General features: G+C 40.4%; 2 protein-coding genes across 2 annotated transcripts; one reads left to right on the top strand and one right to left on the bottom strand.

Annotated features, from left to right (window-relative positions):
- The first annotated feature begins 780 nt into the window (after positions 1-780).
- On the top strand, positions 781-12,591 carry MCUB (mitochondrial calcium uniporter dominant negative subunit beta). The gene is made up of 7 exons (XM_060246935.1): positions 781-916; positions 2,202-2,372; positions 6,035-6,139; positions 6,718-6,878; positions 8,334-8,537; positions 9,466-9,582; positions 12,282-12,591. Exons 1-7 carry the CDS (start codon positions 817-819, stop codon positions 12,357-12,359), a joined length of 936 nt encoding a protein of 311 aa, XP_060102918.1. The 5' UTR covers positions 781-816; the 3' UTR covers positions 12,360-12,591.
- Positions 12,592-12,645: 54 nt separating this feature from the next.
- CASP6 (caspase 6) lies at positions 12,646-26,222 on the bottom strand. Its single transcript, XM_060247383.1, has 8 exons — positions 25,667-26,222; positions 23,168-23,209; positions 21,675-21,717; positions 18,177-18,326; positions 16,999-17,075; positions 16,359-16,534; positions 15,707-15,866; positions 12,646-13,966 (listed from the first exon to the last, which is right to left on the bottom strand). Exons 1-8 carry the CDS (start codon positions 26,220-26,222, stop codon positions 13,728-13,730), a joined length of 1,443 nt encoding a protein of 480 aa, XP_060103366.1. The 3' UTR covers positions 12,646-13,727.
- Positions 26,223-27,881: the final 1,659 nt, after the last annotated feature.

Raw genomic sequence — 27,881 nt, 5'->3', positions numbered from 1 at the left:
TCCATTACAGTCCAAATAAACAGGTGTCTTGACCCACATCTGATAACGCATCTCCATAAAGGCTTGTGCTAGAATAAAAGCTTCCTTGTCTTTAAGGTGCCACAAGATGCCTGTTTTGATACATGCCTATCAAAGCCACATTTCTATCATTCATAAACAAACCCAGTAATAAACACTCTTAGAATATGTAGAATTTCTCTTAAGCGATTTTCAAATATGCAGATGGAATGATCTTCTCTAATACACTCGGCAGTCTGTTGCTGGTGATTTGAGGCTTCTGAGATGAGTAATTCCATATTGTAAAGTAGAAAATGTTGTTTTACAACATCATAAATTTGGGCTTGCTCTGGTTCCAAGGCTGTTCTGGATAGGAACCTTACATGTATTTCTGACCATTTACAGTTAACCTCAGCAGTCCGTATACTGAATATAAATCTCTTGCGCAGCTGTTTGAGAAACACATGACTTGGTACACTTTTTATTCCTGCTAATAGCTTAACCCGTTTTTAACACATCACAATCGTAGAACCATTTCTTCTTCCTTTATACAGTCTCTTTCCAATATCTTTACAACGTAATGGATTAAAGTGTCTCAGGAGTCTTTAGTCTTGGGGAGTTTATAGCATTACTGCTGACCAAGCAATATGATTGACATCTTGGCCTGTTGCCTGTTACTCAGTATTTTGGCAGTCTCGGATTTAAAGTGGGGGTCATCAATAATATCTGGTCTGCTAACCCATATAGATGTGCTCTGGCGGAGAGAAATGGGGAACTGGAAGCCGCCCTTACCTGGAATGTATTTGCTTGAAATCTCTGATGTCTAATCAATCTTTCTTGCAGATGCTGTGTCTGAGAAAAATTGGAAATCTAAGATATCACAGAAGGTCGCTTTGTAGCTCCCTAGTGCCATCTGATGGTAAGCTTTTCTCATCCATTACTAGCTACGTTCACAGGAATCTGGTGGTGGCACATCTAGTAGACCGATGCGTTTATATTAAAGTGGGGGAGATATCTGAGAGAAGCCAGTTTAAAACAAGGTCCAGTCAAAAGAGTAACCAGTCTGTTCACAGTGAGTGAGGATTGCTCCCAACTGTTGATAGATAGGCAAAATGGGATAAACAAAAAATTTATTCTAGGGAAACGCAAAATGAGTACATAGGCATATCCAATTAGAAAGTTGGAGAGGTATAACTGAACAAATTAGCGTATGTAACAAATGGAATATGCAAGATATTAGTACCCATAATAAGTGAGAAATCCAGAGTCCTTGTTAAGACCTGATGGGGTTGAATTGCTGAATGAATCCCAACTGAGCAATTTTGCATTTGATTCTCCATTTGAAGTCTCTTTATAGGAAACTCCAATGTTTGTTTTTATTAGAAGTTTGTGAAATGTGGCAAGGTCTTGCTCTCTGCTGCTTTCAGCACCCTAAGCACTTGCTGAATGTTATATTAATTCTGTCTCTGCTTGAATACCCATATTAATTTCAGTTGCTCCAGGCATGGCATGCAATGAATGAAAATAAGTACAGCCTTGAAAATACATTCACATGCAGGTGGCAATAACTAAGATAGTTGTGAGAACTGGTGGATCCTGCCAGACCTGAGAGTTGTTGCACCCCAGCCAGAAGCACCAGATCTTGTGCTAGTAATAGTTAATGTAAAATTCAGCAGCATCCTGGATTCTGCATATAGCGGAAAGTGTGCGTCTTCCCATATGCAGGGCTCTTTTTGTAGAAAAAGTCCAACAGGAACTCATTTGCATATTAGTCTGCACCCCCTGACATCACCACTATTTCACACAGGGCTTTTTTGTAGAAAAGGCCCAGCAGGAACTCATTTGCATATCGGGCCACACCACCTGACACCGAGCTAGCCAGAACTGTGTTTCTGCTAAAAAAACCCAACCCTGCCCCTATGTATCTCCCCCACATTCCTGTTGACTGTGTTCTATGACTTGTCTTTGAAGCAAATTAGATCCATCTGAGTTTTTAGAACAAGCCTTGTCAGTCACAGTCCTCATACTGTAGAAGAGGCTTCTCAACTAAATGTTCCAGCACATACATTTAGAAAGGTGACAGACCTCTTTGGTTCATGAGACTTTCCAGAAGGGTTTTGTATTTGCTCTGCCCTCTGTTGTGTAATCAAGTGGGTTGGTTTACATGTAGAAGGTAAATTTGAATGCCTTTCTTTCCTCCTCAGAAGTCAGTGTTAATTATAAACATGGGTTGCCAGTGATAACCCTTACATTACCCTCCAGAAAGGAACGCTGTCAATTTACTGTGAAGCCATTGCTAATGACTGTTGGAGACTTTATTCAGGACATACAGCAGGAGGATAAAGCCATTGAAGAAATAGAAGCCTTCACAACAGGTACTGATACAGCTGTTACCTTAAAAGTTTGTTTTGCATGTTGAAACCCTGCCAGGTTAGTGCCAGTGTGGTAGTATCGCTAGAGTGTTGGAATGGAATTGGTGAGATCCAGGTGCAGATCCTCCTGTGTTCTGCAGGTGGAGATTTCCACTGGCTCCACCCCACCCACCTTTTATTTTCTTTCTTCAGTGCAGTGCAGAGTAATAATGCAGACTGGCATCAGGGGCTGATATTCTTGGCTTCTCATTGAGGTTGGTACTCAGCAAAGGGCCCAGGATTGACTGGAGTCTCCTGTACCCCAGCTGCTGCATCTCTAGCTTGATCTTGCTCTGGTTCTAGAGAGGAGAAGGCGAGAAAGCTGGTGACAGTGGCGAGGAGATGGGTGCACTGTGGCAGGCCAGCCCATTTATACTATACATAAATTTATATCCTGCCCATCCTTCAAAGAGCTAAAGGGAGTATACCTTTCAAGATTATTGTATCAATTTTTTCCATAATTATTTGAAAAAAAATGCTTCGTTCCCCATAGATAGGGATTTTACTTCCAGCATTTGTTTAAATATTTCTTCCAACAGAATTTCTGTGAAAGGGAGGTCTGCAGATATTTTTAAAAAACATGCTTTGCCTTTTAACAAAAACCTGAGACCCCAACAAAGAATGTTCATGCAGCTTATTCCGGTGCTAGAAAGAAAAGACAGGATATTAGTATTATTCATGTGAACAGTTTATTTTCAAGATATTCCAGACTTCAAATGAAATCAATCCTTGATGGATTTGGTTCTTTCCCACTTTGTATTCTGCACATTTATAAGCTGAGATAAAGTGAAGTCTGTTTGGCAGTTGTGTATTTGCATCTTGGTAACTGAAACAGAAGATTGTATCTTGAGAAGGCTGTTGTGGTTAGGGAGGGCTGGAGGCTCTTATGCATTTTGTTTCCACTGTCTTTTAAACTCTTGGGCAGATGAATTTAAAACTGTAACAGGTGCACAGAGTATACTAAACAAATATTTCTACTTTGATATTCTACATCAGCCTGCTTTCTCTTTTCAAACAAATGCTGTTCTTGCCAGAATATTGGATTTCAGTTGCCTTTATTTATCAGGACCGCATTTTTCTGCTGGTAGTTTTATTTGTGAACACTTCATTTTTTAATGCCTTCCCCAAAAGTTAGTAACAAAAGGCAAGCAGGGTGTTGCATACATAAATGTTTCACTTGTTTCTCCTTTCAAATGGTGCCGTGCCAGACTGTGTCTCCAAACAGAGTGGGTGTAAAAGAGGGCTGATGGATTTGGTTTACAGCTTCAATAATCAGAGTTGCAGCATGAATCCATTTGACAGAATTCCAATCAGGAAGGCCAGTGTGGGTTTGCCTCTTGCATGGTTGGTTTGTGTGATGGATGTGAAGGAAAAAAAGGGCAGCAGTGGGGTATTTTATAAAGCCTCTGCTATACTAGTTTCAAGCTTTGTTAGCATATTCACATCATGTCTTGTCAATGCTTTACAAATGCAAATATCCATTGTATAAAATCAGCCACTTCAACAGTGCAAGGAAGATTTGAGTGCATGAAAAACCAAGGATGGTTTCCCTGACCACCTTTTCTATCATCCTCTTCTTGGAGTTTTCTCCGCAACTTATTTCCCACCAGTTCAATTTTAGGGTTCAATCTGGAGGTATTTGCTTCCCTTCTATTCGAAATGATTAATTTATCTTCACATTTTCTTTTTCTACCTTCAAAATGGTGATTCCGAACTCTGCCTTTTGACGCCTGACCTTTCCTTCCTTCTAGTCCCATGTCTCCAGTTGCCTTTTCTCCACCTCAATGGGCAGAAGTCCTGATCTTTCTACCCAGACCCTCTCATTGACCACCTCTTCTGCCCCATTACTGCTGATAAGAGCTATTTTCTTCAGTCTTACAAACATGCAAAATTGAAAACTATGCCTTTCAGACTTTGCTGGAACAAGTGTGGGAATGAACCATCTTGTTAAATGTGTTTGTTTAATGTCTGTGATCCAGGACTAGTTCCAACACAGTTCCTTGCAGGAACTAAAACCATAAGCTTACCTGTGATCATCCCTTGGACTCTCATATCTGTAGGACCACCTCTCCTACCATCATGACACTTCTGCTCATGCATTTAGGACCTTCTGGGGTTGCCAGCTAGCAAATAGGCAAGATCAGCAAGGTCGTACATGTGCATTCTCTGTTGTGGCCCCCTCCTTGTGGAATGGCCTGCCTGACAAGGTTAGGAAGCTTCCCGTGCACTTTTTGTTCTGCGAACTATGTAAAATTGAGTTGTTCAGGAGAGCTTTTTTAATGAAAGTAATAGGGCTATACTATAACAATACATCAGGAAGGTACTTTATTAAGAGGACCTATGTGTATATGTGTATAGGACATAATATAAGTTTGCTGCACATATTACTCTGTTTCATTGTTTTCTACTGATGTAATAAAATTTTTCTTCATTATATCCACACTTTGAATCATGTCTAAAATATTATACTCATTTGCAATTTAGTAATTATGGTCCTAGTATATTGCTCATTTGATGTCTTCTCATATCGATTGTATTGACCAGCTCTGTGTTTATTTGATGTCTCTTTGTATGGATTGTTGTGAGTTAACTCTGTGTTTTGCACTTTGAGTCACAGTGAGGCAGGTGGACTATCAATGCAGTAATAAAGATATGGCAGAGAGCAGACTAAACATTGTTTGCACGTATTATGAGCCACAGACATGCTGTCTTCAAGGCATGCATGTGCATGACTGGCACATTTATTGTAAAGCCCTCCCTGTTATGCTGTTTAAGCATTCCAGGTGTGAGAATGAAGGGGAAAAGGCTCACTTTGCAAAGGTATTTGGTTTTGGAAGTCAGGACAAATTGGAGTTGGATTGGAGGCTTCCATCTTAGTGCATCAGGGGGTGGTAAAGAAGCAAGTACAGAAGCCCTGTGAGGTAAGCTTGTGTGCATCACAGTCAGTCTCCTGATTATTCATGACATCTGAAGGCAGCAGCAGTCTTCCTGGGTCTTGGATTTAACAGTAGAACCAGGTGTTAAAGAAGGCATGGAACTTTGCAAGAACATCCTCGTATCCATTTCTTCCCCCAAATGAGGTCCTTATAGTTAGGAAAAGCTGAGTAACCTGTTGCTGAGTTTGTTCTCTTCTCCGCACACAAGAATTTAAGGCCTGGGTGTGCCTAGAGGCATGGACTAAAGAGCTTTTGTCCCTTGGCTGTTAGCCAGTAGGCTTGAGTCTAGAGCTGAGCAGGTTTCTTATTTTTGTATTATTACCCACTTTGTGTCCTCATTGGGGAGAAAAGCAGAATATAACCATACTAAATGAATATGTTGAGGTCTGCTAGATATTTCAGTTTCTTTATCCCCTCTCCCTCTCATTGGTTGATGGTGACAGGCAAAATCCCAAAATGATTTGTTCCAATATTGGGTTTCATTTTATGTTAGAAAACAGGGACAGCTTTCAGTAGAAATTCTGCATCCTTTTTAACATCCAGTTCTACCAGCAGCCATTCATCAATTGGATTAATGTAGTAAATTTTGACTGTGCTAAACCTCACTGTTTGCAGTCAGGTTGGCAATGATACTTTGATTTTATTTAATGTAGCATTTCATTACTAATGAGCTGTCGTGTTCTTTTGCAGATGGTAGTGTGGTCTCTGCTTCAACACTGATGGAACTTCTATTGATGAATGACTTTAAACTTGTCATCAATGGTACAGAATACAGAGTACACCCCCCACTGAAAGGTACAAAATGCCAGCCTGCCCTGAACCCCTGTCTGCCTGTCAGATTTTTTTTTTTAATTTAAACCAATTCTAAGTAAAAATAATTAGCTTAGAGCCTCAGTCAAATCTAGCTCTGCCTTTCTTTCAGTCTTATAGCAAACAACCTTTCACACTGTTAGGGGAATAGGGAAATGGCTCAGTGTAGAGCATCTGCTTGGCATGCAGAAGGTCCTTGGTTCGGTCCCTGGTTACTCTTATTAAAAGGATCAGGTAGCCAGTGAAGTGAAAGACTCCTTTCTAAGATTCTGGACAACAGCTGCTTGTCAGAGTAAACAATACTGAACTTGACTGATCAAGATGATCAAGTCTAGAAGTCTGTCTCAGTACAGCACTACAGCAGCTTCATTTGTGTTTACGTGATCATTATGATCAGAACTAACCCACATCTTTGTCAAGAGAGCATCCCCACACCCATTTGCAGCCAAGGAAACGTTGTTTTTTTTTTAAATAGAAGGTTACATTCTTAGGAATCCAGGTTAAATTCTCAGGGATACTGCTTTGGTAGTAACTCAGTATTATTCTCTCCCCAACCCTCCCAGATAAAGTAAGCACTGAACATGCTACAAATGTGGATGATGTCAAGTCTTTGGTTCATAGATTATTCACAGCTCTTCATTTGGAAGACCATCAAACAAGAAAAGAGAGAGAACTGTTGCAAAAAATGGAACTTCTGAAAGAAGAACTGCTGCCTTTAGAGCAGGTTTGAATAGTCCTTGCTTAAATGAAAATTCCATTTCTGCCTAGAGTTCAGTTATAATAAATCCAAAACAGATTGAATCCTAACCTATCTCATAAGAACTACTGTGCCATATCAAACCACAGTCTACAGAGCCAGTGTAATCCAGTGGCTGGAGTGCTGGGCACGGATCTGGGAGCCCCAGGTTCAAATCCCTATTCTGTCATGGAAACTTGCCATTCTTGCAGCCTAACCTACCTCACAGGGTAGTTGTGAAGTTAAAATGGAGGAGAGGAGAATGATGTAAGCCAGGGGTATTGAACTCATTTGTTATGAGGGCTGGATCTGACATAAATGAGACGTTGTTGGGCTGGGCCATGTGTGTCATAAAATTTAATGTCAGGTAGCAGAGATATAAACTTTATAAAGGACACAGACAAACACAAAGATTTTTAAGAAGCTTAAAATAAAACATGCTTTAAACATTAGCACTCATTGGTCTTAAAGGTGCTTAAAGCATCTCTCTTGTGTGATCCAGGGAACTGGAGAAAGGAAGCTCTGGCACTTTCCTTCCTTACCCAGGGGACCAGGAGGAGGAAGAGCCTTAGCCTATAGAAGGAAGAGAGGCATGGCTCAGTAGCTCTGCTTTGCAATTGAGAGAGCCTGGAAAAGCAAACTATTCTCCCTGCTTCCTCTCCAAGAGAGGCGCCTCAGCCAGTGCAGAAAATAGAGGCTTTGCTCTGTAGCTCCTGTGCTTTTGAGCAAACCTGGCAAAGCAAGCTGTGATGCAGAAGGAAGCAAGAGAGATGGAGAAAGAAGCAGATGACAGCCAGTTGCTTGGGGGGCTGATAGGAGCACCATGTTTAACACCCCTGTAAGCCACTTTGAATCTCCATTGAGGAAAAATTCAGAGTATAAATCAAGTAGATAAATAAATATGCCAACATTTTCCTCCAACTCTGCCTACTAAGGGCATCCAAAGAAGTTTGTAAGTAAGCTAAACGATAAAAATTCAAGAAATACTGTGGCAAGGAAATAGAAGACATACCATGATGCCTGTTACACCCAAAGTAATGTATTAGATCCAATGGCAACTGAGGGTGGCTTTCTGCAGTAGAACTTGGTTTCTTCTGTCAAACGAAAACTTTTTATTTAACAAAAGAGAATAATTGGATCCTCTCCAGTATCTTTAATTCCAGGAGACAGACTGGCTGAGTTCATCATTTGAAGCTTCTTTATTCAGGAAACCGTGTAACTGTAGCTGAGTAAATTCAACCCTCTCTCAGGGAAGAGAAGATTACCTAAATAGGTTTCTGAATGCAAAAAGTAGGATTCAACGGTTATGCAAATAGAAGGATTTCATGCTTCCCTGCAAGCCCTGTAAACTATCTGCTCAGTATAGGGGGGAGGGAGCGCATGGGCAAAGTGCCATTCAGCATGCAATGAGAATGCTACTTCCTCCTTATTTTGTCTTCCTAGATAAAAGCCAGGCTCACTGCAGAAGCTGATGCTAAGAGTTCTCGTCTTCTATGGATTGGCTTAGCCTTAATGTCTACTCAGGGGGGAGCTCTGGCCTGGCTTACTTGGTGGGTCTATTCATGGGATATAATGGAGCCTGTCACCTATTTTATCACTTATGGAAGTGCCATGGCATTCTATGCTTACTTTGTACTTACTAAACAGGTGAGTCTTGACAAGTAGACATTTAAACCAGTAATATACACTGAAAGGTCAATTGCAAATATCTTGAGTCTGTGTGTTTTGGAATTTTTTTAAACTTCTAATTGCAAGACTGGGGGGGAATTAATGCTACACTAAATAATGCATTTTTGCTATTCTTACACAGTAAAATGATTGCAAAACGCATTAATGTAGTGTGAATGCACCGTGAGTGTGGCTTTCCTGTTCTATAAACTGATGTGCTGTCTGCTTCTTATGATATGGGTACTACTCAAAGGACTGGTTTGACCTAGACTTATACATCTTTGATCCTAATGATCACCTGCTTTCCATTGCCATCTCCACAACCAACCAACACTGTCCTCCTGAGCATACTATCTGTATATTTTGGGCATAATTGTGTATACTGTAATCATTGCTACACTACTTGCTAGATTTCCTCACTTTGAAATTTTAAATCAATCCACCTATAAAACTAATAGAATTGGACTTATAAGTTTTTCAGGTGAGAATGGCCCCTTTTCCATCTTATGAACCTCAAATTTACTATAAAATTGCTTGACATTCTAGAATTTTGTAGAACATAGTAACACATCATGATACTTTAGTTTTTGAGAAGGAAATGTAAATGAGACTTTATTAGTATCTTAGAATCCTCTTTCTTTCTTTTGAGGTAGGTTTTGACAGTCAGCATCAGGTTGGCAAGATAGAATTGGTGCTCCACAGTTCATGATGGTCTCTTATATGGTTTGTGTATAACTGCTTTTAAAGAAAAACAGGCAATGGAGAAGCTTTCAATCAAGACTAACATAAAAAAATGTCTATGTTTCCTGATTACTTCAATAGCAGTAAAATGAAACATAATTACCTCTCTTGTTGCTGCAAATTTTCAGAACAATTCCTTCTGCGTTCTCTTTTTATCCTTGTTCAGGATTATATTTACCCAGATGCTCGAGACAGGCAGTTCCTCCAATTCTTCCACAGGAAATCCAAAAGGCAGAATTTCAATGTGGATCAGTACAACAAGTTAAAAGATGATCTTGCAAAGGTATTTACATGAATCTGTCCAGATCCTGATATGTAAATTATGCTTCAAGAATTGGTTGAGAGGAGGCTGCAAAGAGTTTTGAAAATCACATATTTGCAGTTTGATTTTGTTTTTACCCTCCCCTTTACAAGTTGTGATGCTTAGAAACAAAATAATGTAACAAGTTTCAAAGTGCAAAAGTGCAAATTGGTAGCCACTCAGTAGGATGGAATAAAAATAAACCACTTTAAACTGCAGAAGTGTGGTCCTGCTTCCATTTCCATCTTTTGGCACAGCTGTGGGTTTCTGTCACAAATGCAAAACCCATCTGGCTTCATAATGCACAAACCTATCTACCTTCCTGCCAGACAAATGGCATGCCTTCCATTTATTTCACCAAGCTTTAAACAAAATCCTTAATGTAGTTTCTACTGGACACTTGCAGTCCAGACCCACTCAAACTTTTCAGGGCAGCAAAAATTCCAGACCGTGGAAAGCTAATCCCTACAATATACCAGCTGAAGCAGAAAGGATCAAATTATACAATAGGTTCAGTCCTTTACTGCAGCTGCAAGGAGATAATAACTCTGGATCAGCTCTCTACACAGCTTGATGGTGGCATCACTGATTTTCCAGCTGGTAAAGGAATTGTGCCATCATGATGGCTCATTGACTTGCTATGTGATTGTCAGGATTCCAGTGAGGGGAAAGAGAGAGGGAGAACATAACACAATTACACTGTCAATAGCTCCCCCTGCTGCCCTTGGCTGAGCACTTATCTAATAGAATGTATCCTGAGATTCTTTTGCAACCTTTTATCTTCACTATATTCATTAACTTATTTGATGCATATTTATTAAACTTTTCGGTTGGATTGGTTCCCAAAGTCGCTTACAATTAAATCTATTCAAGTTTTAATGAAAACCAGTTGCTTTGATGCACAATTCCATCTCATTTGGATACAATAAAAGAAATTCAAGTACTGCAGCACTTGGTAGAACACTAAGAATCTAGCCAGGATTGTCCATTGGTAGAAATGATGGTGGAGCAATTGTCCCAGACATTTTTTTTCCACTCTCAGTCCCAACTTCCAGCTGCTGGTGCCTTCAATACCTGTCATGGTCAACAACAGCTTCTCTCAGGGCTTTTCTCCCCCTGAAAAAGAGGTGCTGGAACTCTCAAGAGGGAAATGAAGGAGAAACACACAGGTGCCCCTCATGAACTTTTAAACATTTAAAAAGAATTTTGTGTCCACAAATAGGTTCTGGAACTCTCTTCCACTGCATTCCTCCAGAAAAAAAGCCCTGGCTTCTCTCCTGGAACTGGAACCCATGGATGGCCCTTTCTCAGGAAAGACCATTTTCTGGGCACAAATTGAAAATTATGGAGCACCATGTTCTAGATCAGGGGTGGCCAAACTGTGGCTTGGAAGCCAGAAGTGGCTCTTCCACACACATGGTGAAGTTCTTCAAGCCCCACCCCACCACCAGCTGGCTTGGAGAAGGCATTTCTCTCTTTAAATCACTTCTTCAAGCCCAGCCAGCTGGCAGCTTGGAAAATAAATTTCAAATTGAAGTTGCTTTCTTTCCACCTCTCCTCCCTCCCCCAATCTTCCTTTCTTCCTTGCAGCTCTCAAACATCTGACTTTTATTCTGTGTGGCTCTTACCTTAAGCAGGTTTGGCCACCCCTGTTCTAGATGCTGTGGGGCTGATCTGTAATGGGCGTGTGGTTTGGAGGATTTAATTTTTGTGCATTGAAATATTATTGATGCCTCTCATTTCTCAGAAAAAAAGACTACTCATACTGTTCTCCTTTATGAGGGAATGTGCTGTTTTATTTATGAAATGTACAATCCTACTTTTTTGTCAGGAGGTTCAGTATGCAGAAAGCTCTAGTTCAGGTCATGCTGCCAAAAGGTCAAACTATATCCTCCTGGTTTCAGGCTTTGATTTAAAAGCTAGCTTTGGTTGATGGTCACTATGGCTGGCTAATGTTAACTGGGAAATTGAAGGATTCAGAAAAAGAGTGGAAAGTGTGTGCAGGTTTGCAGGATGATCATCATGAGGACAGTAGTCCTAATTGTTTTTTTCCTGAAGGGCTTTATACATTCAGGTTATCTACACTAGAAGTAATTTCTGTGCAGTAAATTGTGTGCTGAGAACAGCCAGGATATAATTAAAGACTGCAGGAAACTTGTTCTGCAGTTTCTTGCTGCTACATGGCAGCTACATCCACATAAGAAATCAGTGGCTGAAGTGTTCCTTTTCGAGACTTACCATTTCCAGAGCTATATTCTGATGGGTGCATTTAATTTGCCTGTTCCCTTAGGCTCAACAGGAAGGCAGCAGTTCAGTAAATCATTCTATTGTTATTTAACAAAGGGTAGAACTATCCGTTATTTCAACAAATGTATATCCTGAGCACTGAGCCAGATGACACAGTATGCAAGGGAGAACTGGAGTGACCCTCCTTGTCAATCCCCTCAATTTTTCATGTAGCTAAACTTATGTCTAATCTCAGAGTCAGCCCTCCCCACCAAATTAGATGCATGAAACAAATATGAAAGTGGGATACCTGTTTGCTTTCCACCATAGTGTTTGGTATTTAGTATCTGTAGGCTGCTTGTCAAGGAAGGCACAAGAGAATGAACATCATATGACTGAAAGGGATTTACAGCTAAATATCAAATCCCCTGTTTGGTTTTGTCTCATGTTGACAGGTAGAAGAATCCTTGAAACGACTGAAGAACCCATTACAATTACGTCTTCCAATCCAAGAAATAAATGACAAGCTTTAATCTTTTATATACTTGAATATGTTTTAGACCTGGTGAATTGCCCCAAATGTTTAGGAGCTGGATATTTTGGACCAACATGGGAGAGGATATCTGTAATGCCTGATTAAAACTTTTTTCTGACAACTGGGATTTCTTTTTCACATTGCAAAGAAATTCTGATTCTCCATGTATATACAATATGTATGTATCTATAATTTGTTAGCACTTCAAAATAAAAATGGAACCAATAGGACTAGCTAGCATTGAATTACTAACTTGACAAAGCAAGAAACGAAAGTCTGTGGGATTCTTTGTAAGAAGTTTATTTTACTTTGGGGGCATTTCAAACTAATTTACATAATGTAACTTTCTAATTCTCAGTATCTGTTTTGTACAGATATCAGGGCTGAGCTACAAAACAACTATTAGACAATCACAGGTCTACACATGCACATTTTATTATTTAGGCTGTGATTCATAAACATGCCATATATAAAATGTCTTCACAATAGCAAGGTATTATGGGTGCTACTCATCTGTACACATATGATACCTTCCAACATCCAGCCAGGCAGCCAAGCCCAGGCAAACTACATACACCTGGAGTCATGATCCAGTAACAGCTGGGGCAACTTGTTGCAGTTCCCAGCTGTGAACAGGACACCAGAAATTGTTCTGAGTTGTCCACCCAGCCATTGCTGTGTCAGCAACTGCTGTATATCTGTTTCTGATGAAGGTATGGAGAGAGGACGCAGCAGATTTGTTGAGAGCAGCCATGTCCCCCAAGCACCCTTTCATTGGTCAATACAGCAGTTTTAAAAACCTTGGAAAAGTACAAAATGTTCATTATAAAATGGAGATAAAAAAACTGTCACTCAGTACAAACTAGAAGTCAGGAAAAATTTGGTCACGTGCTTCTTTATCACTCCAAATGCTGCTAGTGATTTAATTTCCAAAATTCCCTGAGCCTGTTGTAATGCTGATTTATAACAAACCAATTTCATATACAGGGCTCACAAAATCATATTCAAGCCTGAGATGTTAACTGCTGGTAAAAAACTGTCATTATAATCAGTTAATTTAAAATTTAATGTCACAGAAGTCTTCGAATTCTGAAGCACCATTTTCAATATTGAGCCCTTCTTTATTTAGCCATCTGCAATGTGATCTTCTAGATTGAAATTAAAAAAGACATGTATTTGTTCTTTTTTAAAATCCTCTTTACCCCCCCCCCCCAAAAGTCAGGGTGGTATGATTCATTAAGCAAACTGAAATATGCACACTACTTGAATATTTTATTATATGATCCATAGCACAAGGCTGTGTTTTAGCTCAAGATGTCCTCAATACCTTCTCCACCCAAAAAATAATTTTTACTGGTATACCATTCTACTTAGATTTGGGGTAAAAGTACAACTTCTTCGTTAACATGGATGCAAAACAAGGGATCTGCTTTTTTCCTAAAGCATTAGTATCTCTGCATACGTCCACGTTGCGATGAGCCACCTTCCTGTTAACCAGCGTCAGAAGCTCTGTAAATTCAAGGGAGGACCCATGCCTTCTTATCATGTCGCACAGATCTTGAATGTACCAGGAGCCATTTAGAGTCTCACGGTGAGAATAATACCCTAGTGCAAAAGACAGACTTCTAAGTTGTTTGTCTGAAGATGTGGCTTTGCTCTGATACTTTACATTCAAATAATCTTGCTAGTGGTATTAATGAAGTCCAGATGGTACCCAAAATTGTACTTCATTGCCTTTGGGAAGTTCAAGAGCCATCGTCATCCAGCCTGTTCTAAAACATTTATTCTGACAATGACTTACCGTAAGTTACTGGTAATGATGATGCTTAACATGGCAGCCTTCATTCATTTCTAGAACATGGACTGTATAAGGTGCTTTATATATGCGGTACTATTTACTTAGCACATTTTTTACCCCTCACTTCCTCCAAGGACCTCTGGGTGGCTTACAAGATTCTTCCCCTCAGTTTTTTTCTTACAAACACCCTGTGAGGTAGCTTATGCTGACAGATGGCACAAGGTCACTCAGTGAATTCTATAGCAGAGTGGGGGTTTGAACCTGGATGTCCCAGCTCCTAGTATGACACACCAAGCGCTCAGTGTTAAACACTGTTTCAGGGGTTCCAATGTCCAGACCTAAGGGGCATGACAACAGCCAAGATTTCTTGGGAAGAAATGACTTGTCTGCAGCCACTGAACTCAACTTAGGCCTTGACAAATTTTCTTTGTACCTAGGAGTCAGCCCAAAAGTTAAGGAGTCCAGATTCATCCATACCAAATACAATTCTCCTGTCTATCCCCTTAGGGGGAAGTTTCTTACCTTTGCCCACCCCACCAAATCTTCCCAGGTTCCTCTTCCTCAAGCCTTCCTCAAGGTTGATATTTTGCATGCATAAAGACCACTGTGCATACACATCTTGCCTATATGCAGGGCTGGCGCTAGCGGTTCTAACACTAGAGGCAGTCCCCTGTGCAGCGCGCCCCCCCCCCCACAAGCTCCCTATATGGTGCTGATATCATCTGTGCGCAAAGCGTATGTGCGGCACAATGATGTCACCAAAAGTGATGTCATCGTGCAGGACGGCAGGAAGAGAGCGGCGGGCAGCGCGCAACAGTGCTGCCATGCCATCCGTTTCCCCATACAGTAAGCTCAGGCGGCTGTTTTAGCAGCACCGGTCGCTTTCAACCTGAAAGCGACTGGTGTTGCTAAAACAGTGTGCTGAGCTTACTGCAGGAAGAAAGTGCTCTTCCGGTTCTGCCTTCAAGGCAGGGTTGGAGGAGCGCTCTGCGTGGGTAAGGGGGCGCCTCAGGCAGGGTAGCACCCGACACCACCGCCTACTCCCATGCACCAGCCCTTCCTATATGCCATGGCCTCATTTATATTCATGGAGGAAAGATGTTCAGTTATTGTAGCAAATACATGGATATTATAACCATTCAAAAGCTGACAGCCGCTAGCCCTGACCTGGATAACCCAGGCAAGCCAAGGTAAGCTAAGCAGGGTTGACTCTGGCAAGTACTTGGATGGGGGATCTCCTTGGAATGCCAGCAATCGGGGTGGACATGGGCAGGCTTTATTCAACCACCTCTTTGAATATCCTGCAGGTCTCCAGTAGAGGTCAATCACAAGAGGTTGCCATGATTTCCAGGTGCACATACATGCGCACAGAGAGAGCAAGAGAGCGCTGGCAGCCACTTGAATCAATTATAGCTTATACCCACCAATAATGTACAAGGTGATTTACTCTTAGGAAATGGCTTCCTTATTTTGTAGATAAGAAAGAAAAGCTGTAGTTAAAGGTAATAACCACTTCAGGGCACTGCAAGTAGAAAACTGTAATTTACCTTCTGCTACAGAGTAACACATGAGGAAGTCAGCTCCGGCAGGCAAGGTATAAACTGCAGCAGCATCCACTTCAGTTTCATTGACGTCTGACTTGTCTGCAGTGCTGTCTACTGTATCAGCAACAATGACTGGGTCATCATGCTTATCTCCTCGACATGCCTGGCAATAAGGGGGAGGAAAAAGCTAAACACGGTTCTAAAGCATAAGCCTTCATAACTGTCATCCCTGCTCACTGACAAGCATCAATAACACATTGCTGAGTTTTTTAGTTGTAAATATAAGCTTAGTGTATAAGTACCAAAAGCCTATTTACTTTGCAGTTATTTTTAGAGAATTAGTGCATGCACTATATTAAGGAAATAGTACTTCAAATTGTGCCATGAGAAATGAGTGAACCAATAGAAAAACTGGCTGTCTATAAATCTGATGAATACGAATACATTTCCCCACCTGGCTGAGTACATATCGTACCAAAAAATAGTAATTTGTCCTTTGCAATCTCCGTTTCATTCTGGAGTTATTAGATTTTTTTAAATATATATATTTTCACGCCATGATATATTCCTAAAACTTGTTCAGATTATTATTTCCTATGTTTCAGTAAAGTTCACTTAGTACTTCCTATAAGAATTCAGGATTCTATTATCTCACCTGAACTATAAATATTTTTGGCTTCCCTGCTAGACTTGGGCATTTGTCTCCTTTGAACATGCTGGCCAATGTCTGTATTTTTATTTTAGCATCATAGGCATAAACGTGGTCATCTTCACCATGGCTCAGGAAAACACACATGAAACAGTCCACATCTTCGTGCTTGTCTGTGGACACTGCAAGGTAACAAAGTTGAGATTTACAAAAGTTATTTTATGTTGGCAAGACATTCCATGAATTACTTATAGTGAACTCATTGTCTCATTTTCACAATCTCACTCAAATTCCAGGCAGCTAGACTGTCCCATACAATATTCCTGGAGTCAGTTTTACTGCTCTGGAACTAAAGTTCAGAACAAATTTTGTTCCAGATATTTTCACTTGGGATTTTGTTGCAACTATGCAAAATACACTTATCAACAGTAAAGGATGCAATTAATAAAAGATGTTCTGTCAACCATCTACTTCTTAATCACTGGTACACGCAGTAGTTCTTATTGTATCAAGAATGCAAGTAAATACCCTGCTGGCACAAACAAATTTCTTCTAGGACGATGCTTTTATTAACTTTTATCAAGACATACTCACTCTAAACACATTCACTCAAGCAAATCCAGTAGAACAGATTACAGTAACTCACCATTGTAAATGTTTTGATACACGTCTTCTGCTTTAAGATCATCAAAACACTTCACTTCAAATCCCAGCTCAATCAAGCTATTGTAAAAACAAAAAAAGTATTTCACTTCAGTGTCCTGTTCAGATTACCTATTGTGGTAATGCAACCCCTTGTGTTGAAATGCATGCCTGATTCTGAACTTAAACCCTTATAATGTGTAGGCACCTAACAGCTACCTTATTTCTCATGCAATTGATTTTCAAATACATCAACAAAAAAACAAGGCAAAGAAAAGTTAGGAGGTGGAGGGAAGCGATTACTAAATGATTGTTGAACAATAAGCAAGAAACCTGTTGAATTAAGCTGTTATTAAACAGGTGATCATAGCACAGAAATAGATGGCATGGCACCCTTGCTGAAAATTCTAATAGGCATAAAAATAAGGATATTATTATAGTACTTTGCCTGAGTTGTAGCTGTTCAGCCATGTGTCTTAAACTATGTATTGGAGATCCTGGTGTTTCTTGGAAGCTTACTGTGGTTCCTCAATGCAAGGATCAGCAACAATTAATTTTTTTTTGAAAGACTGTTCTACATACCATGGACCTAAGTTTCTCTGCAATTTTCAGCTACAGAGGGGGTGCTGGATTATTCCAGGGTACACTTTCAAGATCATACTGGGTAACAGGCTCCAAGGCCTGGCTAACTTCTATCTGAACTGAGCACATCTTCTGCAGTAATCAAATAGTTTGTGGGAAAGGTTGTTTCAAGTCCACAGTTCAAAATGTGAAAGCCACTCTTGATTTCAAAGTGCTTCTTATACATTGTCTTGGTAGTCCTTTCAACAGCACATAAAACAGGACGCTGATGATTCCCATTTATTACAGATAAGAAAGGAGCTGAGAAAGATTTGTTTTCCTAACACTAGACTTGAGTCCATGGCTGAGGCAAGATTTGAACTGAGGAACTTCACAGCTTCCAGTTTTTCCCATCACAAAGGGGCTAGCAGGCTCTTTTATGTGACAGTTCCATTTTACAAATATTTTGTGCCCTTTATTTATTTGTTATTATTTATTTATTACTTTACATTTATATCCCGCCCTCTCCGCAAGCGGACTCAGGGCGGCTTAATTGCCATCCAGCTGAATTACATTTATTTAATCATAATTTTAAAGAGCAGACATCTCTTCCCCTCTTACCTGCGTTTCAGGTTCTCTCTGTCAGCAACAGTGCCACGTCTGTCTGGTAGCATTAAATGCCAGAAAAAATGTTCATGATTGAAGATCAAAGCAAGTCCTCTCCTCTTGTGGTTCATTTTGTACTCTGCAGCTGGATCAAAGAGGTGGGAGCTTTCCCCCCCAAAAAAGAGTTTTCACTTAAATTCCTGTCACTCCGCCGCGACCTCCCAGTCACTTTAGAAACAGTAATGGAACACAAAGCTCTGAGCACGTCTTCTAGTCCAGTTTTGGATTCTTTCAATCCACTCAGCCCGGAGGAAGTTTACAGAATACTCTCCACTGTATGCCCAACTACCTGTAGGCTGGACCCGTGCCCCTCTTGGCTAATAAAAGCTGGCCGTGAAGGGCTACGGGCTCCCCTAAGGGAAGTTGGCAACCAGTCCCTTCTTGAGGGAACCTTTCCCCAGCCTCATAAGGAGGCTGCGGTTCGTCCCCTTCTTAAAAAGCCATCTTTGGACCCAGCTGAATTGGCAAACTATCAGCCAATGTCCAACTCGCTGTTTTTAGGGAAGATTATTGAAAGGGCTGTGGCAGCGCAGCTCCAGAGTTTTCTGGATGACGCTTCCGTGCTAAACCCACATCAATCCGGTTTTCGTCTGGGTCATGGGACGGAGACGGTACTGGTCGCCCTCACAGATGACCTCCAGAGACACCTGAATAGAGGTGGCTCAGCAGTGCTGATGTTATTAGACCAGTCGGCAGCATTCGACATGGTTGATCATCAGTTACTGACCTGTCACCTCGCCGGCACTGGGGTTAGCCTTGAAGTGGCTTTCGTCCTTTCTCCAGGGTCGGGGACAGAAGGTGACACTAGGGGAAGAACTATCCTGGAGACACCGACTTGTTGAAGTGCCACAGGAAGCGGTTCTTTCTCTGATGTTATTTAACATCTACATGCGCCCACTCGCCCAGGTTGCCCAGGGGCGAGGGCTGGGTTGTCACCAATACGCTGATGACATCCAGTTCTACCTGCTGATGGGTGGCCAGTCCGATTCCACCCTAGAAGATCTGTCCACAGCATTACAAGCTGTGGCGGGGTGGCTCAGGCTGAGCAGACTGAGATTAAATCCGACGAAGACGGAGGTCTTGTACCTAAGTCGCCGCGGTCTGGGACTGGAGATCCATTTACCGACTTTTGATGGGGCGCAGCTTATGCCGGCACCCAAGGTTAAAAGCTTAGGCGTGCTCTTGGATGCCTCCTTAACGATGGAGGCCCAAGTAGCTGCCACTGCCAGGTCAGCTTTTTATCATCTGTGGATGGTAAGGCAGTTGGTTCCCTTTCTTGATAGTGACGACTTGGCTACTGTGATCCATGCTACGGTCATCTCGAGATTAGATTACTGCAATGCCCTCTACATGGGGCTGCCCTTGTACCAAATCCGGCGACTCCAGCTAATGCAGAATGCTGCAGCCAAGTTGTTAATGGGAGTTCCTTTACAGGAGCACATTCGGCCTGTGCTGAAAGCACTGCACTGGCTACCGATAGTGTACCGGATTCGTTTCAAGGTGATGGTTATCACCTTTAAAGCCTTATATGGCCAGGGTCCTGCATACCTTAGGGACCGCTTTTCCCCATATATGCCCCAGCGAGCACTTCAGTCCGGAACCCAAAACTGGTTGATGGTCCCCAGCATCAAAGAAGCTAGGCTTGCGTCAGCAAGAGCCCAGGGCTTTTTCCATCGCTGCTCCTAGCTGGTGGAATGAGTTGCCGGAGGAGGTGAGGGCCCTGCGAGAGCTCACACAGTTCCACAGGGCCTGCAAAACGGCACTCTTCCACCACGCTTTTTGATAATGACATCTACAGCGATGGATTGGGCCCAGAAATACCACCAGTGGCTTGTCTGGGACCTCCAGAAGTTTAAAAATCGACCAGTCTGATTACCACCATTAGTATCTTGTTGTTTGGATACATCGAATTAGCACCAGATGTTTTAAATGTTTTAACGTTTTTATATTTAATATTGTTTATATTTACTGTTAAATGGTTGGGCATGCTATTGCTGACCTTCATATTGTTAGCCGCCCTGAGCCTGCTTTGGCAGGGAGGGCGGGATATAAATTAATTAATTAACAAAAACAGTCATACGCACACCTCAAGTTCATAAGAACAAATAAAAAACCAACATTCTAGTAACTATGACTCGTTCAGTGTTTGTGCGGATTTTGGACTTTTGAAAAAAAGGAATTCATCATTCAAAAACTCCAAACAGGAAAAAATAATTTTGCTGGCTGTGCACAAGTCTTCAGGATACCTGAAATACCTTTATGAATGCTGACTGCCATATCCAACTTACTATTGGAAAACAAATTAATATGGTATTGGAACGGACCCCTTTTAGTTCAGAACATTGTTTCACCTGCCATCTAGTGGTGTTAGTATGAAAATCCTGGTGACCAGGACTTCTGATGCTCTGAGAGATAGCTCAGTCACAGTGGCATCAAAACAGGTTTTACCACTGCTTTGGTGCATTCTGCTAAAAGACCGTAGGAGTAAAGGAACAAAAGATTAAAGTGAAAGTAAGGTAAAGGCCACATCCTTCTAGTCTGAATATTATAGCTGTCCAAATAGAATTCAAAGTGTGTGTTTTTTAAAATCATAAACCACTGCACCATAAAAGGACAATGATTCACTACTGTTCTTTGAGGTTAACAAAACTGTATTCATTTTGAAAAAGTCTGTTCAACTAGTTGCCACCCAGAGACAGTATTGTCAGTACTAGGAACACTCATTAAGTGTGGAATAGCAGTTCCAGATTTCTTTGGAGAAGTTAAATTAAATTTGTATGGAGATACTACTACTTGCCTTGACTTTTTATATGATAAACTGCATCTAACAGATACAAATAGAGCTAATTCACAGAAGGGATGTTTGCTGCCTTCTCCACCTGTCTCCCTTCATCTCATCAAGCCACTTTTAAGAGTGGGGATGTCTGGGAACAATCTGGAATGTGCAGCCTGAGAACTGAAGCAAGAAGGAGAAATTGAGGTCACAGAAGGGTTGGGATGTGGGGAAACGACAACAAAAAGGGGAGCTGACAGATTTCCTTTCCTGTCTTGTGTTGTTCCCAATGTTCCTGTGCCCCCTCTAGAAGGGTTTTCAGATAGGCTTAAGGGAGCTATTGGGAGAAAACATCAAACGTCTCTTCCACAAGTTCACACTATTTACAGACGATAGGGTTGGTTTCAATCTCTGTATAAACCTAACCTGACCCCACATACTAAATATAGTGAATAAATATATCGTCCTTGCACAGAGCTATAATTGTATAATACATTCAATTCTAATAGTTAGCTACTCTGAAAGTATTCCATAGAAAAGCTGCAACAAGCCAGGATCAATTGGGGTTTTTTTGAGGAAACTAACAGAATTGTTGCAGCAACATGCATGAGCAAGGACAAAGATCCAGGTCTTATTCTACTCTCCCATCATTACCCACTCAGATAACAACATTATTTTACCTTGTATGAAGGGCATCTGTTTCTATGAAGTTTTGTTGTCCATCTGTAATTTTAACAGAATATAAAACGTGTTTGAACTACTGCTAAAGGTGTATTCAAATGTAGATAATAACCAGTTTCTCAAGCTTTCAAAGAACATGCAGTATAAAAATGTCATAAAAAGTCAAGTCACATAAGACAATTAGACACATATCTGCATAATCGAGCATAGCCAGTCTGAAATCTGGAAGCTTTCCTGAAACACTCCTCAAAATCAAAGATGATGACAGTCTACATAGCAATGTGTCAACTTTGAATATACTCAAGAGAAAGAATGTGCTAAGTTCAAGTGGCAGTGTTTTCCTGACAGTATCCTATCAACAATAAACAATATTGCAACCAATAAAAGCAAAACACATTTTTATTAATGCTACTTATGGTCAAAATTCCCAATGTGTGCCTGGAAAGTTGGGTGGTGTGTGTATTGGGGGGGGGGGTTTGTAATTTTTAAATCTCTGCTCTCCCTTTTAAATTCTCCAGCTAACACCAATCAGTAATCTGTCTGATGGGTTGCTAAGAAAAGATTCTTGTAAATAGTCAGTATACATGCTGCCATTTATGAGGATCTGTGCCAGTGTTCTCACTAAGCTGAGTTAGTGTGAACGAGCTCATAGATTTTTGGCCTCCAGCTCATGCATTTTTGTCTTAGCTCAGGAAAAATAGCCCCAAAGCAAACTAATTTATGCAATAGCTCATTACTTTAATACCAGTAGCTTACAAAGTAGAATTTTTGCTCACAAGACTCCATGGCTTAGAGGGAACATTGATCTGTGCACAGTGGTAATAATTTAACTCTGGCATTACAAACATCACAAGTCATCTTCAGATTTTCCCTAAAGGTTTGCACATGGAAACACCATTGGAACAAAACAACACACACACATACATATGTATGAATATTTGTAGAAGGAGGGATGTTGCATCAGCTTAAGGATATGATCCTATTGTTTCTGTCCTAGTATCCCACATGAGGAAGGTCTTATTTTGAGAACAATGATTCTAGCATGTATCTTAAGGAGATGCCAGTTATATATGTAAGTAGAAGAGTCCAAATATCATAAAGCCTCAAAGTGCCTTTATTTTAAAATCTTAATTTGGGAAAATGATGTTGTTATGATTTGCTAAGTCTATATTAAGTATACCTAGACCTGGATGGCCCAGGCTAGCTCAGTGTCATCAGATCTCAGAAGCTAAGTAGATGAGTATCTGGATGGAAAACCGCCAAGGAATACCAGGGTCATGATGTGGAGGCAGACAATGGCAAGCCACCTCTAAATGTCTCTTGCCTTGAAAATCCTATGGGTCTGTCATGTCAGCTGTGACTTGATGGCACTTTCCACCACCATATTAAATATGCATCTTCTTTTGCCTGACTATGCTGTTTGCTTTCCTGTTCCACTCCTGCTTAGAAAAAGTCAACCCTTAAGTAATTTGAAAAACCCCAGATACCTTACCTTTGAACTGTAAAGCAGGCTTGCTATCCACATCTATTTGCTCTGTAATAAAACATAGCAAATTCACTGTTATGATACACATTACTGCTGTGATTAAAACTATGCAATCTCTACAGCAATGTCAGTCCCCTTCTGTCTACAGCAGGCTGTAAAACACAGATTCTGCATGGTCACTGCTCAACAATAAGACTATTTTTTTTTAAACTTTAAATTTTTATTAATTTTAACAACATTTAATAATTCAAATACACTTTTAACATCTAAACATTTCTTGAAAGATGAAGTCCTATGTTACATTTATACGTAGACTACTCTAAGTCTCCTCCCATTCTTTACAACATTGGATGTCAATAAAACTAAACAATATGTTATCATTCATCTAGATATAATATTCAATAATATGAAAAATCAATATATTTCTTTGGAACATATTTCTGATGATCCTCTTGTGAATTTATATAAGTAAAAAACGGAAACCATTTTTTAATAAAGTTATTATTCTTCCTTTGTGTCTCCATTGCTTTTATTTGTATTGCCAGTTTATCCAAAGCTGCTACCTCCCATACTTTAGTCACCCATTGTTGTGTTGTAGGGGACGTATCTCTTTTCCAAAATTGAGCAATCAGTAACTTTGCCGCCATTAACAAAAGACTTATTAATTCCTTTCTCAGGTTAGAAAGTTTTGAGTTGGGCCAAAAATTCAAAAGGAACGATTCTGGATGACGGGGATATCTTCTGCTGCAATAATATCAATTACGTGTTTAATTTCTCTCCAAAATTTGTTAATTACTGGGCACAGCCACCAACAATGTAAAAATGACCCTTCCTGCTTACAGCCCTTCCAACAATCTGGGGTTGGTTTTATGTGAGCCAAAAAAAGTTTTTTAGGTGTCAAGTACCATCTTGCAAACAGCTTGTAGTTTTGGAGTTTCATATTTAATGAATATGTGGTGTAAAGTGAAGAATCCCAAATGGCTTGCCATTGTTCCAGGGAGAGGGATATACCACAGTCTTTCTCCCAAGCTTTCTGTTGGGTTGTAATATCAGACCAATCTTTAGCATTAATTAAGTTATATATAGTCGACGTTAATGTTTTAGTTCGTTCTGAATTCTTTTTCAACAAGTTTTCAAATGTTGTTAGCGGCCTGTCAATCACTTCTACAATTCTGGGGTTATGTAAAATAAAATGTATTTGTTGATACTGAAACCATGGGATTGATATTTTAAATTGCGCTTCCAATTGTGTTTTAGTTAGCATTTGCCCATTCTTAATGATATTTTGGAACTGGTATATTCCTGTCTCTCTCCAAATTTTAAAATCCCCTGGTTCACGTCCTGGTTTAAACCATGCTTGACCCAGAAAGCTTGCCATCGGTGAAGTGGATGGTATTAAAGTTTTTTTGTGTTTATCCCAAAGTTTTAAGGTCAGAGCTAGGTATGGATTATTGTTCGTGGTAAAGTGTCTGTCATTAGGAGTGTTCCAGATGGCTTCCCATAGATGGTCATTTTTTAGATATGATGCCTCAATTTTTACCCACGGTTTCCCGCAGTGCTTTATTGCATACATTAATATGTTTTTTAAATTTGCAGCTAAATAATAAGCTTCTAAATTAGGTAGGCCTAACCCCCCCTGTTTTATTGGTCTTGTCATTAACTTAAATTGAAATCTTGGTTTTTTATTTGACCATAAAAATTTAGAAATAAACTTTTGTCTTTCTCCAAAGTCCTTAGGTGAAATATAACAGGGTAGGTTATAAAATAGAAATAAATATTTAGGAAGAACGAAGGTCTTAATCATATCAATTTTTTCTAACAAAGTCAGATTTAATTTGCTCCACTGTTCCAATTGTATTTTAATGGTACTATCCATTACTTTGTAGTTGACCGCATAGAGGTCCTGTAAATTTAATGGTATTTGTATACCCAAGTGCCGAATAGATTTTTGAACCCATTTGAAAGGAAAGGCGTTTAGTAGATTTGATTTAGTATTTGGAGACAATACGATAGGGTATAATTCAGATTTTGTATAATTTATCTTAAAACCTGATATTCCACTGAATATTTGGATATGATTTAATAGTGATGAGATAGATTGAAAGGGGTTTGTAACATAAAAAACTGCGTCATCGGCAAATAAACTCAATTTATACTCTTCGTTTCCTACTGATATGCCAGTTATCGATTTCTCTTTACGTACCGCAAAGGCCAGCGGTTCTATAGAAAGTGCGAATAATATAGGAGACAGAGGACATCCCTGTCTCGCACCCCTATGCAACTCCAAGTCCTCAGATCTATAATTATTAATATAGATTTGTGCTTTAGGTTTTGCATATAAAGTTTTAATGGAGGTTAAAAATTTCTGACCAAATCCCATATATTGTAATAAAGTAATTAAATAAGGGACCTCCACCCTATCGAAGGCCTTCTCTGCGTCGATGGCCAAAAGGACTGATTCTTCCTATCTTTGTTTCCCCAAAAATATTAAATCCATTGTTTTACGGATATTATCCGTTAACGTTCTTGTGGGGATAAAACCTGATTGGTCGTCATGTATGTATTCTGTGATGACGTTATTCAATCTGTTGGCCATCAAAGCAGAGAATATTTTAAAGTCATTATTTAGAACAGAAATAGGTCTAAAAGAGGCTGGGTTTTGTTTGTCTTTTCCAGGTTTAGGGATTACTGTAATTCTTGCTTCAGACCAAGTGTTAGGCATTTCTCCACTGTACATGACGGAATTGCAGGTGTGTACTAAGGGCTCCAACAGCTCTTGCTCAAAGGCCTTATAGAATTCTATAGGGATTCCATCCCTGCCTGGAGCCTTATTGTTTTTAATATGCTTTAAGGTTTCAGAGACTTCCAGAGGAGTTATATCTTGTTCTAAGTATGCCTTATGGTCCGAAGATATTTTAACATTGTAATTTATTGAAGTAAGATATTCCTTAATTTTGTCAGGTTTTGGGTTCTCTGATTCGTATAACTTTTGATAGAATTTCTGAAAAACTTGAATTATATCACTTGACTTAGTAACTAGGGATCCCTGTTGATTTCGCATATTATGGATAAGATGGGAGGCCCTCGTCTGTGTGGTCCTCTGTTTGAGTAATTTTATCGATTTAGGTGTTTTGGTAAAATATTTTTGATTGAGTATCAGTAAATTTTTTTGTATTTGAGATGTTTCCAATAGTTCCAATTTTTTTCGTTCCTGTTCTAATGTTCTTAACAGTTTTTTCCCTCCTTTTTTGCATATTGCAGTTCCATATGTTTAATATTATTAGTAAGTTCTAGTATTAATGATTGTCTTTCCTTTTTATGAGTGGAAGCTATTGCAATTAATTGCCCTCTAATAACTGCTTTAAATGCATCCCACAGTGTGCCTTGTGTTACGTCCTTGGTGGTATTAAATTTAAAGTATTCCTTTATCGCTGCTGAAATTTTTTTACAAATCAATTCATCTTGTAGCAATAATTTATTCAGTTTCCAATGGTATCCCTGTTTGTCTTCAGATTGAGTGGTAAGTGATCCCGTAACCCAGGAATGATCTGAGATTGTACGGGGGCCTATATCTGCTTCCTGAATTTGGTTAGCCAACTTTTTGCTCACTAGAAGATAATCAATTCTTGTGTGAATTTGGTGAACGGTGGAGTAATTGTCGGAGCGGGAGTAGCAGAGTGAGGGAGATGACTTGCCCGACACAGGGCTTCAGGAAAGAAAATCAGGCCGACACGTGCAACTAGTGCCAAAAGGTGTATTAACATATATACACAACAAGTGCTCTCTTGTGCAGTCTATACAATATCACCTCCACGGACAAAGTGCTTCGCCTAACCACCATCTCACAGGGAGAGACCTGTGTGATGCACACACAGATCATATATAGTCCAAGCAGCCAATCCTGGCCGTGCTGACTCAGCAGATTGCATCACTTGGCTTCTGCCGGCTCAAGCCGGTCTGCTGATCAGGTCACTGTGACCTAGCCTGGCAGCTAGATCACCAGCTGTCATACTGTAGCTGTCAGACTGGGTTTATGTAGATTCTTGCTCCAACACACCTCCTAATCTATTTAAACCCAGTGCACCAAAACACTTTACACAGTTTACATACATGTCCACCAGCAACATTACAGTTCATATTTACGTAGCTCGGAACCCTTTCCGGAATTCGTTCAGGAACTCATCATGATTGTAAAACACATCATCGTGTTCCTGTTCAGCCAGCTCTTTCAGACGCTTGGCTTCAGCCTCCTTCTCCCTTGCCTCGCACTCTGCCACCCAGGCTTTCCATTTCTTAGCCTTTTCTTTTAACATTTCCTCAAATCCGGGTGGGTCTGGATTGACAGTCAGAGTGACATAGGGACACTTGTACCTAGCGGGACGTTGGCCTTTGGTGGACCTGGCAGACACCCGTGGCCCTGTGCTTGGACCAGCTTTGTCTTCTTCGGGTTGCTCTGTTCCCACCTCCTGGGCTGGTTGCTCTGCCCCTGTAATTGGGTGTTGAACCTCCTGACTCTCACACTTTACCTCCAGTTCCTGCATTTGAGGCTCTGCCTCCTGACTCTGCTCGTCAGGCTCTGTGCCAGCATTCGGCTCACCTTCTCCAGCCCCACTGGGTGCCACCTCCTGGGCTGGAGTTCTGGGCTGCGCTCCAACATCGTTATCGCTACTTGGCAGCAGGACAAATTGTTTCTGCAAGGAGTGCAACCTTGGCCAGCTGC

Source organism: Heteronotia binoei, chromosome 9 (genome assembly GCF_032191835.1).
Source record: "Heteronotia binoei isolate CCM8104 ecotype False Entrance Well chromosome 9, APGP_CSIRO_Hbin_v1, whole genome shotgun sequence".
NCBI lineage: Eukaryota > Metazoa > Chordata > Lepidosauria > Squamata > Gekkonidae > Heteronotia > Heteronotia binoei.
This window is presented reverse-complemented; position numbering and strand designations above follow the sequence as displayed.